Source organism: Crocodylus siamensis, chromosome 8 (genome assembly GCF_052110815.1).
Source record: "Crocodylus siamensis isolate JL-2025a chromosome 8, ASM5211081v1, whole genome shotgun sequence".
Classification (NCBI taxonomy): Eukaryota; Metazoa; Chordata; order Crocodylia; family Crocodylidae; genus Crocodylus; species Crocodylus siamensis.
The window spans coordinates 57,754,447-57,766,709 of record NC_143402.1 but is presented as its reverse complement, the minus strand read 5'-3'; the positions used below and the strand labels follow the sequence as shown (position 1 = coordinate 57,766,709).

At 64.7% G+C, this 12,263-nt stretch overlaps 2 protein-coding genes across 6 annotated transcripts; both read left to right on the top strand.

Moving 5' to 3' along the window:
- The first annotated feature begins 440 nt into the window (after positions 1-440).
- Positions 441-11,821, top strand: CNN1 (calponin 1). 3 transcript variants are annotated; one of them, XM_090060226.1, is made up of 7 exons: positions 441-555; positions 9,109-9,230; positions 9,362-9,428; positions 9,500-9,637; positions 10,091-10,201; positions 10,286-10,432; positions 10,980-11,821. In XM_090060226.1, exons 2-7 carry the CDS (start codon positions 9,166-9,168, stop codon positions 11,196-11,198), a joined length of 747 nt encoding a protein of 248 aa, XP_089916352.1. In that variant the 5' UTR covers positions 441-555; positions 9,109-9,165; the 3' UTR covers positions 11,199-11,821. The 3 variants fall into 3 exon arrangements, with proteins under 3 accessions (XP_089916352.1, XP_089916349.1, XP_089916350.1); XM_090060223.1 differs by lacking the exon at positions 441-555 and adding an exon at positions 4,757-5,083; XM_090060224.1 differs by lacking the exon at positions 441-555 and adding an exon at positions 6,218-6,369.
- Positions 467-4,837, top strand: LOC149858755 (TLC domain-containing protein 4-like). 3 transcript variants are annotated; one of them, XM_090060227.1, is made up of 7 exons: positions 467-555; positions 2,058-2,222; positions 2,353-2,442; positions 2,803-2,861; positions 3,008-3,102; positions 3,369-3,442; positions 3,669-4,837. In XM_090060227.1, exons 1-7 carry the CDS (start codon positions 497-499, stop codon positions 3,952-3,954), a joined length of 828 nt encoding a protein of 275 aa, XP_089916353.1. In that variant the 5' UTR covers positions 467-496; the 3' UTR covers positions 3,955-4,837. The 3 variants fall into 3 exon arrangements, with proteins under 3 accessions (XP_089916353.1, XP_089916354.1, XP_089916355.1); XM_090060228.1 differs by lacking the exon at positions 467-555 and adding an exon at positions 645-751; XM_090060229.1 differs by lacking the exon at positions 467-555 and adding an exon at positions 1,573-1,606.
- Positions 11,822-12,263: the final 442 nt, after the last annotated feature.

Below are 12,263 nucleotides of genomic sequence, written 5' to 3'. Positions count from 1 at the left end.
TGAGCGGCCCCGCCTAGCGCCCAGCCACCCGCGGGACGGGTGGGTGGAAAACAGAGGTGTCCGTGGGGCTGCGCGTTTGAGCTGCAGCTCAGAACCTAGGCGTCCGGGGCGGGCCCCTCGCCTCCCAGATCCAGGCGGGAGCCCAGGCGTCCGGGCCCTTGTCCCAAAGGGCCCCCGCGCCCCACCCGGGCAAGGCTGGCATCTCCACGACGCTGCCGCTGCCCTGGGGACAACCGGCGCCGCCGTGACCAGTAGACCCCACTCCCGTCCCATAGCTGCGAGAGAACCCAGGCGTCCGGGCTCCCCACCCCCACCGCGGAGCTGCGAGAGAACCCAGGCGTCCGGCCCCTCCCCCCATCCAGGTGGCGCCGCACCCCGGGAACCTGCCCCGGCTCGCAGGGAGGGGGCGGGGCTATCCCAGGAGGTGGGCGTGTCCTGCGCGGGGATTGGGTGCAGCGCCCCCACTCCCCCTCTCAGCTGGCGGGGGGGGGTCTCTATGTGGCAGTCAAGGGGCTGTACGCGTGGCCGGGACTCGTGTGACGCAGGAGCGGGCAGGTGGGTGCCCCGTGCGGGGGACGGAGCGGTGGTGGGGTGGGAAGCCTGAGCCCACATGGGAGGAGCCCCGCACTGCCGCTCCCCCACCCCACGCGTGACGCCCCCGGCTCTGGGATGCCCCCCGGATTGCCCGGCTGATGCCCGCCCACCCCCCAGAGCCCCTCGCCCCGCCCGGGAAGGCCCACGCGTGACTCAGGTGAGAGCGACGTGGACTGGAACTGGACCTCGGGCCTCGTTTGCATAAGAATTAATATTAAACAGCCGGTCCGCCCGCGCCATTGGCCGTCCAGTCCCTCAGAATATTCCGCTGTTAAACAAAAAAGCCCCCGCGCACATTTTTCGCCACCCCTTTATTTAAATATGCAACAAGCCCCTACAGCCGCGGTCTTTCATTTGCATATGATCACTATGTAAATAAGGTGCCGGAACAAATCACGGCTCATAGGGGATTCTGCGCCTTATTTGAATATCGGCTCGTGACAATGGCTTTTTGGCTCCTTATCTGCATATGCAATCAGCACCCTCCGCTTTCCCTGTCACTGACAAATCCAGGCCGCGGCCAATAGGCAGTTCCGTGGGTGCATATTAATTAGGCCAATGAGGCGCTGCTCTCAGCGATTGGTCCGGCGCCCGCTCCCGGTTCCCCACGCGGGACTGCAGGGCCGCGCTGTATTTGCATGTCCGTGAGGTCTTATGTGCATAGATTTGCATAAAGCAGCAGTGGCAGCAGCCTCCCCCCGTCCCCTAGCCACACATACACACGATCCACGCGGGACCGGGGTCATGCGGGGCAGGCGGGACGCGGCGGTCCTGGGCCGGCACCAGCTTGTCCGCCGCCGTGTGGGGCAATAGCCCGCCCAGGGCGAGTCACGTCACTGGGTGGGTCCCAGGCGTCCGAGCTCCCAAACGCCCCACCACCACCACCACCGCAGCCGTGGCCTTTGCTCCCGGGGGATTATCTTTGCTCAGCCCCGCACACGTGGCCGGACAAGGGTCGCCGGGTTCCGGTGACAGCAGTGCAGGGCTGCGAGCCGGACCTCTGCGTCCTCTGGTCGGCTGGGGGCATGTGGGGATCTGGGAGCCCGGACTCTCAAGTTCCGCCCCGAGCTGGGAGAAAGGGGTAGAGGGCGGGGTGGGGCCTCAGGGCCGAGGGCTTCTGGGTCCTTTCCCCAAGCCGAGGAGGGGGCTGAGGTCCGGGGGGCGGGAGGGGGCAGCACCAGGCTGGGCGCCAGTTGGGCCCTGGTCCCAGAAGGTCCCCGCCCCCCGCCCGGGCAAGGCTGGCATCTCCGCGGCGGTGCCGCTGCCCTGGGGACACCGCGGCTCCGACTGCCCGGGAAGGCGAGAGCCAGGCACCGTCGGGGGTGGGGGGCGGCTGCGGGTCCGGAGTGAGGGGCATCAACAGGTCTAAAGAGGGTGCTGCAGGTCGGGTGTGAGGGGTCCCGCGGGGCTGAGGGTCGGGAGTGAGGGGCGCCGCAGGTCGACGCTGACGCGGGCCCCCGCAGGCCCCCCGCCATGGAGGACTCCACGCGTTTCGGCTACTGCGTGGTGGCCGCCAGCTTCGTGGGCTTCCAGTTCTGCTTCTCGGCCGTGAGCCCCCGGCTGTCGCTGGCGCTCTGCCCCCCGTACTGCGCGCTGCCCCCCGCCCGCCGCATCGAGTGGGACTCCAGGTACCGCCCCTCCCCCGGCCAGGATCGGGACCCCGGAGCCAGTAGAGAGCCCAGGTGTCCGGGCTCCCCGAGCCCGAACGTCAAGGGATGTGGGGTTGACCTGTCCGTGACGGCCCCGCGCTGCCCCCAGGTGCGTGTCCACCCTCCACGCGCTGCTGGTCGGGAGCTTCTGCCTCTACATCCTCTGGTACGAAGAGGCCGTGAACGCGGATCCTATATGGTGAGACACCCCCCGCCCGCCAGTGCCCCTCACCCCCGACCCGCAGCCCCACCGCTCTGTAACCGCAGCCAAGTCCGCGAGTCGGGCAACTTTCCCAGCCCCTCTCTGCCAGCCGTGGCAAGAGGGTGGGGGGCGTGGGCGGAGGTGCCAGGCCTGGACGGCGGGGTGGGGGTGGGGGGGCGTCGTCACATGGCACCGCGGGCATGAAAAGCCGTTTTGTGCTGGGAAAGAAAGAACTCCTTGTTCCCGCGGCCGGAGTCGACCTAGAGGAGCGGGGGCAGGGGCCTGGCATTGCGGGGGAAGCTGTGGGTCCCTGCGAGCTGCCCTTCATGAGCTCACCCCCCCATCCTGTGCCCGCAGGGGCGACCCCCGCCTAGTGAAGCTGAACGTGGCCATCATCAGTGGCTACTTGCTCTATGGTACGTGCCCCCCCCTTGAAGCTGGGGGTCCCCCCCCTCTGGAGCAGGTCTGAGCCCCCGCCCCCCCCCCGGACCCCAGAGCAGCCGGGGCTGTTTGCAAGGGTTGGACCCAGGGGATGACTCCTCCCTCTCACCCCGGCCCCTAGACCTGCTGCTTCTCGGCCGCTACTGGAGGACGATGGGAGACGCGCTCTTCGTGTGTCACCACGTGGCGGCGCTGTACGCCTACGGCTACGTGCTGGTCAGTGTGGAGGGAAGGGCTGCGGGTCAGGAGTGAGGGTCGCCGCCTGGGGCAAGGGGCTGCTGGCCGGAGTGGAGGCACGTTCCAGCCCGGTCTAGGGGTGTCGGTCGGGAGTGAGGGGCATCGGCTGGGATAGGGGGCAGGGGGCTGTGGGTCGGGAATGAGGTGCATCCTCCAGCCTGGAGGATGGGGGCTGTGGGTTGGGAGCGAGAGGTAGCGGGTCCTGGAGGGGCTGGGCAGGGGCTGACGGTGTCCTTCCCCTCCAGAACCGCGGGGTGTTACCCTATTTCGCCAATTTCCGCCTCCTCTCCGAGCTTTCGACCCCATTCGTAAACCTGCGGTGAGTTTGGGGGGATCTGGCCTGGCCCGTCCTACAGCCCCCTCCCCACCTCTGCTGCCCCGGGGCGGACCTCGCCCCAGTCTGGGGGGTCCCCACCCCCCTCCAGCACCAGGCGCAGGCTCTCAGCAAATTCAGACAGTTAAACCCCGCCCCCTTTCTCCTCAGCCAATCCCCTGGCGCGGAGGGGGGGGGTCTTCTTAAAGTGACAGCGCCCCCGTTGTGGCAGGTGGTTCCTGGAGGCGGCGGGGTGGCCGCGGGGCTCGGGGCCGGTGCGGGCCAACGGGGTGGCCATGGCCGTGGTCTTCTTCGCCGTGCGCATTGCAGTCATCCCCACGTACTACGCCCGCGTGCTGGCCTGGCACGGCACGCCCGAGTACGTCCGCCTGGGCCCGGCCGTGCAGGCCGCCTGGATCGGGCCCAGCTTGGCCCTGGAGATCCTCAACCTGGTCTGGATGTACCGCATCCTGCGGGGCGTCTACCGCGCCTGCCGCGCGCCCCGCAAGCAGCTCTGACCGGGGACCCCCGTGCCACCCACCTCGCCCCCGCAATGACCCGCACCAGCATCCGCGAAGCCTGGGGGCGTCTAAACTGGAATTGCCTCCTAGGGGCACCTGAGTTGGAATTACCCCTAGTGGGGGGTATCTGGCTAAAACTGCCCCCACCCAGGGAAATCTGGATTGGAATTACCCCCCAGGAGTATCGGGGCTGGAAGTGCTCCCCCCTGGGGCTTCTAGGCTGGATTTACCCTCCCAGGCATCTGGTCTGGAATTACCTCCCCAGGGGGCAACTAAATTGGAATTGCCCCCAAGGGGCATCTCGGCCCGTGTGGTCCTCCCTCGGTCCCTCCCAGCTGCTGGGGGCCGTGCAGAAAAAGTAGCCCGGGGGAACCTACCATTGCCCCCATCATGTCACTGCACCATCCTCGTGCCCCTCTGCCAGGCTGCGTGCCTCAATTTCCCCACCTACAGGGTAGCAGTCCTGGCTTTCATTCGTTCCTTCCCTGGGACCTCCTCTGCTCCGGGGCCCCGATCCTGACGCGGGGGGGGGGAAGAGTATCGATCCTGGCTGGGGTCTTGAATTGGTCAGGTCGTTCCCTGCCTCAGTTTCCCCTCCAGGGGGCTGTGCACCCCACGCCCCGGGCCCCGATCCTGCGTGGACCATCTCACTTCCCCCCACGGGGGTGCAGGGGGTGGGGAGGGGCCGACCCCGGGGGTCCCTGGCATACGCGGACGATGACGTCACCACCGATGGCCAGGGGGGCTATACATGGCCATGCTGCACGGAGAAGGGAGCCCCCTACGTCACCGTCGCGTCATCAGGGAGGAAGGGAGAGGCTGGGCTGTGATCTCACTCTAGGTGTGTTTCCCCCCTCATGAATAAATCACTAGATGCTAATGAGCCGTGCACGCCCCCTGGCGGCCGGGGAGGGAACTGGGGGCGTGGCTTGTTATGCGATGGGCGTGGCTTGGTCGAGGAGGGACGTGGCGTGAGCAAGCCGCGAGTGGGCCATACCGGGCTGTATGGACCTGGCACTGCGAAGCCCCCCGGGTTGGCCCGGCCCGGCCCGCGGGCTCCATCCCCGCCCCCCTCCACCCCCAGATTTATGGCGTGCCAGGGCCACGAGGAAGCCGGACTTATAAGGCAAGAGAGGCCAAGGCTGGGGGCGGAGCTTGGCTAGGACGCCTGGGCTCTCCAGGGTGGAGGGTCTAGTGGTTACAGTTGTGGGGAGGGGGCCTGGGGCCTCTCCACAGCTCCAGATGGGGGGGGGGCTAGGAGCCCCAACACCTGGGTTCCAACTACCTCTGGGAGTGGGGGTGGAATACATGGGACTAGAGCAGGGGGTCTTGGGAGCCGGGATGCTTGGCTTTTCTCATCAGCTGGTGGGGGGAAATGGGGAGGCCTGCGATCAAGCCGGAGGGCCTCGGGTTCAGGACTCCTGGGTTCTGGTCTGGGGGTCTTCTCCCAGCCCCAGCCCCAGCCCCAGGCGCTGCTACTGTAGAGTGGGGAGAGCTGAGATGCAAAGGGGGGGGGGCTGCTGGACAGCTCCCCCCCAACATAGCATGAGACAAGTTTGCTGGGTCTCCAGCCCCTTCATGCAGCATGTCCCCCCATTAATCCCCAGCCCTGGCTCACTCCTGTCCTGGCCCCATCCTCTCCTGGACTCTTCTTGGGGGAGTGGGGAACACGAGCGCACCCCACTCTTCCCATCGGGGCTGACTCAGCACAGTCCAATACAGTGAAGGGGCATGGGCTTACGTCAGCTGAGGGGGGAGGGCCTTGCTCCTAACCCCCCTTGCCTCTCCACAAGGACCCTACTCCATAGGGAAACTGAGGCAGCGGGCAGTGACTGCCCCCCCACCGCATCCTGAGTGAGGGCATGGTGAGTGGGTGGGAGAACCCAGGTGTCCTACAGCCCAGGTGGCTGCCTGATAAGTATGGGGAGGTGGAAAAGAGAGGCCCCCAGAGTAGCCCCCAGGGGCTGGGGAAGACAGGAGTTGAGCAAGTGGGGAGGGAGGAAGAGAAGAGAGGAGGAGCAAGAATGGAGCATGGGAGGGAGGAGAAGGGAAAGCAAGGGAGAGGGACAGATAGCAGGGGAGAGAGCAGGGATGGCAGGAGCAGGAGTGGGGCTGGGGGGCAGGGGAGCACCTTGCCCCCCTCTGCCCGCCCAAGCCTGCCCCCCCACCTTGGAAAAAGTGACACCATCCTGCTAATACCAGGGGGCTGAGATCAGCTGGGGGGAGCCCCGCCCCCAGCTTGCGGGGAGAGGAGGGGGGGTTGGGTGGGGGTGGCCGGGCCCAGCCGGGGTCTTAAGGGCTGGGGCAGCAGACGAGCAGCAGCTGGGCAGAGCAGGTCCAGACAGCACCATGTCCAGCGCCCACTTCGTCCGTGGCCCAGCCTATGGGCTCTCCGCTGAAGTCAAGAGCAAGGTAGGGCCCCAGGGCTGGCCTGGGGTGCTGCCTCCCCCAGCAGGGCCCTGGGGGGGCACATGGGGGCGGGGAGATAATACTGGGGTACATGGGGCAGTGGTGCGGGGGCTGGGGTGGCAGCAGGTCCCAGCTCAGACTGGCCCCAGGGCCTGAGGATTGGGCCTGTTCATTCTTAAAGCCCCACAGTACAGCTTGGGGCACCCCCAGGATGGATATGGGGCAGACCACCCTGGTGTCCCCTGGTTCAGGGGCTTGGGGGAAGCTTGGCACCCTTGGGAGGATTCATGCCCTCTCCCTGTATGAGACTAACCCACAGGGGAGGCATCTCACCCCATTTACCCCAGGGGGGGCAGGGCCTTGCGGCAGCTGAGTCTGGGGAAATGGCAGGTCAGGATGCCAAGGTCTGTCTCAGTGGTGACTCTGGCCCTTCCCTGCCCCTTGCCTCAGTGTCCCCATTGATGATAATGTGGGGCAAATCAGAAGTCAGAGGTCAGAGTTCAGGGCCTGTGTTATCCATCCACTCTCGCCTCCCACACCCCCGGCCAGAATGCAGCCACTTCTGGGGTGGGTGCAGCCAGCAGTGGAGTGGTGGGAGTGGGATAGTGAGGACTGGCTGGAGCTGACCAAGTGCTGACAGACAGATGGACTGAGCCTCCCCCCCACAATGGGCCCTCAGTGCCCCCCAGCCCATCCTCACCCCTGGTAGGATGCTACCATCCTGCCCATGTGCTGGGCCCAGTAAGGGTTAAACACACACGTGTGCACACACAAGTACACTTGCAGCCCCCACACCAGCCATGCCCAGTGCCTTGCCAGTGACCCCCTCACCCCTCCTGACCCCTGCTCCCCGCAGTTCTGGCTGCCTGGCTCCCCCTCCCCTAGTCCCCCCCAGTCCCCCCAATGCCCCCCCATCCAGATTCCTGCTGGAGCTGCTGCCCATATAAGGCCGGCTTTGGGGAATCTCTGTGGCGCAGGGAGACACTATATAAGGCTTGGAGCCACATTCAGACCCTGGCGCAGGACGCCCCCGCCCCCAGCGCCCCTGCCAGCTGGCCAAGGCCCTGCTCTGACCCCCCGCAGGAGACTGAGGGACCCCCTAGTGGGGGCACAGTGACTCTCCCTAATCTTCCCCTAGCCAGATGTAGGCAGGTATTTGTCCTCTGTGGGGGGGGTTGAGAGCAGTGGGGGCTGAAAGCCTGGATGCCTGGGATCTTGATTCTGGGAGGAGGTGGGGATTGAGGTGTTAAAGCAGAGGGGTGTCCCTGGAAGCTCGACACCTGGTTCTTCCCAGCTCTGGGAGGGGAGTGGGGGCCTGGCAGGTGAGAGCAGGTGGGGCTGGGAGCCTGGACATCTGGGTTCTCTCCCAGCTCTGGGTGGGGTGTGGAGTGCAAGGGTTAGAGCAGGATGTAGGAAGCCTGGATGTTTGGGATCTGTATGTGCTCTGGGGAAGTGGCAGCCCAGGCCTTCACTGTGCCAAGGCCCCATGGATGTAACCGGGGAAGCCAAGGCCCAAGGATATCAATTCGCTTCCCACCCGCCCCTCAAGGAAGCAGCACTGTGCACTGGGATGGAACCCAGGCATCCGGAGTCCCCATGAGAGCCCCCCTCCCAGAGCAGGGAGAGAACCCCCCCATCACCCCCAGCAAAGGTTCACCCATTCCCCAGCACTGCTGGGGGACACACCCAGTTTGGAGGGGGGTAAGACAGGCAATCATATGGCCATGGTGGGGCTGCCTGGGGTGGAGAGGCTTCGCGGGGGAGCAGAGCCAGAGGTGGGGGGGTGCCAAACAGCAGGGTCTATCACCCCCTCCCCCACCTCTAGCTCCTACGTCTCCCTCCCCCGCCCCTCGCACCTAGGGCCAAGGCTCCAGCCCCATTTTTCTCCCTAGTTTGGTGAATTCCTCCCACACAGCGCCTGCTGCTTGCCTTGGCAGGCAGCCCTGGCACCAAGCACCGGGAGGGGGAGAGGAAAGGGGCGAGGCTGGCCTACCCAGCTCCACTTTTGTGCCTCAGTTTCCCCACCTGGTGCCAGACCCAGGGGGCTTCAGGCACGGAGCAGTAGGAACACCCAGGAGTGTCTGCAGGATGCCAGGGCTGTAGCCGAGGCAGGGAGGGGGGAGTGAGAACTAAGGCATCCTTGAGCTGCACCCCCCACCCAGCAATGCTCCTCTCAGGGTGGAAGGTGACATAAGCAGCACCGGTCTCAGCTGGGATCAGGCAAGGCCCCAGGGCCCTCAGCCTTGGCCAGTGCCAGCAGCTTGTTAGTGAGGAAGTGTTCTCCTAAACCCTACAGACAGTGGACCGGGTCCAGTTTCATGCCTGGGCAGGCAGGCAGCTGGGAACAGGTGCAGTGGAGGCCTGACCCCTACAGGGCAGGAGGGAATGGGAACCCAGATGTCCAGGGCCATCTTAGACACCCCCACCCCTCGAACACCTCAGAACTTGTCCTAGCCTAGAGCTGGCTACATCTCAGCCATGCCAAGGATTGTCCTGGCGCCAGGCATGGGAGCCTCACCCCCTGACACCCCATAGGCACTGTGGGCTCATAAACCAGTCAGCCCTGGGCTGTCACTTTTCGGGGAGAGTGGAGAATCCTATGGGGGGCATGTGGAGTCTAGCGCCCCCCCACAGGCACAACAGCCCAGGAGTGCGGGGTGGGGGGCTGGCAAGGGGCAAAGGGGTTCACTCTCAGTGTAATGAGGGGCCAGGCTGACCTCTGACCCCTGTCCCTCCCACCAGCTGGCCCAGAAGTATGACCCCTTGCGGGAGCAGGAGCTACGGGCCTGGATTGAGGCAATGACAGGCCGGCGCATTGGAGACAACTTCATGGAGGGGCTGAAGGACGGTGTCATCCTGTGCGAGTGAGAGCCGGGTGGGGGGTTGCTTGGGGGGGGGGGGGGCACCACTGGGAGGCACCATTCCCGGCTGTGCTATGGTGGCTGCCTGTGCCCTCCTCAAAAGCAGTCACATTTCAGCCTCCACCTGTCCACAGACTCATCAACAAGCTGCAACCGGGCTCCGTACGCAAAGTGAATGAGTCCACACAGAACTGGCACAAGGTAAGTGGGAAATGCCATGGGGGGGAGGGACAGGGGGTGGTGACTGGCAGTGATTCTGTGTCCCGTGGCAGCTGGAGAACATTGGGAACTTCATCACTGCCATCTCACGCTACGGCGTCAAGGCCCACGACATCTTTGAGGCCAACGACCTATTCGAGAATGCCAACCACACCCAGGTGCAGAGCACCCTGCTTGCCCTGGCCAGTCAGGTAAGATCCCCCCCTTCCTCCGATCCACCAGGTTAGACCCCCCCCAACCTCCCCAGCCCCTGCCCCTGCCCCCAGTACACCTAACCCCAGCCAGGTGAGACCCTCCTGATACCCCTGCCCAGTCAGATGAGGCCCCCCCAAGCACGTGAGACCCTCACAACCTCCCCAGCCAGACAAGACCCCCAACCCACCCAAGTGCCCAGCGTGCATAGACAGGAGACTTACTGTGCTTGGAAGAGCTGCCCTTGGACAAATGCTATGGGTGTCCATGCCAGCCCTGGGTGAGTGGGAACTGCCCCCACACACCAGTCCCAGCCACAACACTCAGGGTTGGAGGTATTTGCCCTAGAACAGGATGTGATGCCAGTTGTAGGAACCCCAGCTTTGCAGTGGCTGGGGCAGCTTTTACTCTTCCCCCTTGCCCTTCTCCCCTGGGGTCTCCCCATTCTGCAGGCGAAGACTAAAGGGAACCAGGTAAATGTGGGGGTCAAGTATGCAGAGAAACAGCAGCGCCGGTTCGAGCCTGAGAAGCTCCGGGAAGGACGCAACATCATTGGGCTGCAGGTGAGGGGGCTGGATGCTGGTTTATGGGAGGGGGATCCTGGATACCCCCACGGCTTGGGATGAGCCCCCTCTGCCCCCCTGCAGATGGGCACCAACAAGTTTGCAAGCCAGCAGGGCATGACGGCCTACGGCACCCGCCGGCACCTCTACGACCCTAAGCTGGGCAACGAGCAGCCGCTTGACCAGGCCACCATCAGCCTCCAGATGGGCACCAACAAGGGTGCCAGCCAAGTGAGAACCCCCTCCCTCACCCCAGTCAGGGTGCCAGCCCCAGCTCCACCCCCAGTAAAGCCTCAGGTCCCTGGTTCTTGGATCCACCCAACTCGGGGCAGATGGAACAGGATGTGCTGGGGAAAATCCCCACCCCCTCTGCCTTCCAGCCTGGCCTGGGGTCAAGAGTGAGTGCCCCCTCAGTGCCATGGACCGGGGGGGGGTGCACAGAGTCCAGCCCCTATCCCAGGCAAGCTCAGCCCAGTCTGCCTCAGCCCAGGAACCACTCTACACCCCCTGAACCCACTCCAGGATAGCCTTGAACTCCCCCATGTCTTGCCCTCCCTGCCCCCCAGGCCAAGCATACATGGGTTCAGACCTAACCTGGTGCCCTCCGCCCCCACCCCCCTAGTCCAGGCCCATTCCTGCCTCACCCCAGTGTAACATCAGGCAACTCCTCCCTGCCAGGGTCCCAGCTGCTGGCAAAGGGAAACCCCAGACCCTACAGCAACAGAGTGGGGGTGGGGACAGCCTGTGGGGCACCATTAACCACTTCTTCCCCCCGCAGTCCGGCATGACAGCACCAGGCACCAAGCGGCAGATCTTTGAGCCAGCACTGGGCATGGAGCACTGTGACACCCTGCATGTGTCGCTGCAGATGGGCAGTAACAAGGGCGCATCCCAGCAGGGCATGACCGTGTATGGGCTCCCACGTCAGGTCTACGACCCCAAGTACTGCCTGAACCCTGGCGACGAACAGCTCTATGAGCTCTACAACTCCGCCTGAGTCCTGGGGGCTGGGGATAGGGAGGTGTTGGGGGGTGGGGGCTGAGGGGACTGGCCAGGGCCCCCCTGCTTGGCTGCAGCTTTAGGCAGACAGACAGCAGCTTCCCACAATTCACAGCCCCCAGCCCAATCCCTACCCCCCCCTTATTTTAGTGCAAAATACAAGCAGAGCCCCCATGGTAGGACCCCCAGGAGCAAAGCAGAGAGGAGAGGGACTCACCAGTGTGTGCAAGAGCCTGGCTTCAGGGACCTGAGGTTGAGGGGGCAGTGAATGCTGCTCACTAGTGCAAGGTGGGGAGGGGGTGGTGGGGATGCTGGGCTGGGTTGGGTTGGGCTGGGCCTCCTCACGTGGGGATCTGTCCAAGCAAGGCAGTGGGTGCAAGGGGCCGGGGCTCAGGGCCACGGGTGAGAGGGAAGGGGGAGGACACCTGTACTTGACCCCCCTGCCCCCAACACCTTCAGGCCTGGGCAGCTCCTCAGCTGGTGCTCGTGAACTAACCATGCAGCAATGCAGACGCTCGGGAGAAGCCTCTGGCCCGAGCCCAGTCCCGCCTGCATGTGCTGAACACCCCCTGCTCCCAGCACTGTTACCCTTACTGTGGCACAATAAAGAGAGAGAGAAAAGCTGTGGTACTGCTGGTCTCTGCTGAGGGCTGTGGGTGGGTCTGGGGACCGAGGTCATGGCCCCAGGTGGGGCAGAAGGGAATCTAGAACCTGTTCTAGAGATACCCTAGGAATGGGCATTAGCCACACACACACCCTAGCTCCCTGGCACCAGGGGCTGGGGAAATGAGTATAGGATGAGAGGGAAGAGCTAGGCTGCCGGGGGGGGGTAGGGGAGCAAATCCCACATGTGCACACACGTCACTGCTGACAGGCACTGGGGAAGGCTGATGCAAAGGCATTGGCCGCTAGAGGGTGCAACGCTCCCATGGTTTAGCTCCAAGGTCAGCTGGCACCAGGGGAGGAAGAGGCATGGGGCATCTACAGCCCCCTGCACACAGGGATGATCTCCAACCTAACACCACACCTTGCCACCAAAGGTAAGAACCTGGGTTCCCAGCTC

What these genes read in the sequence shown, in the direction of transcription:
- CNN1 (XM_090060223.1), top strand. Translation starts at nt 4,892, where the DNA reads ATGCGATGGGCGTGGCTTGGTCGAGGAGGGACGTGGCGTGAGCAAGCC. An exon ending in TGCTTGCCCTGGCCAGTCAG is followed by an intron (nt 9,638 to 10,090) that starts GTAAGATCCCCC and finishes CCCATTCTGCAG; the next exon opens with GCGAAGACTAAAGGGAACCA. An exon ending in CCAACAAGGGTGCCAGCCAA is followed by an intron (nt 10,433 to 10,979) that starts GTGAGAACCCCC and finishes TTCCCCCCGCAG; the next exon opens with TCCGGCATGACAGCACCAGG.
- LOC149858755 (XM_090060227.1), top strand. Translation starts at nt 497, where the DNA reads ATGTGGCAGTCAAGGGGCTGTACGCGTGGCCGGGACTCGTGTGACGCA. An exon ending in TGTGACGCAGGAGCGGGCAG is followed by an intron (nt 556 to 2,057) that starts GTGGGTGCCCCG and finishes GGGCCCCCGCAG; the next exon opens with GCCCCCCGCCATGGAGGACT. An exon ending in GTGAACGCGGATCCTATATG is followed by an intron (nt 2,443 to 2,802) that starts GTGAGACACCCC and finishes CTGTGCCCGCAG; the next exon opens with GGGCGACCCCCGCCTAGTGA.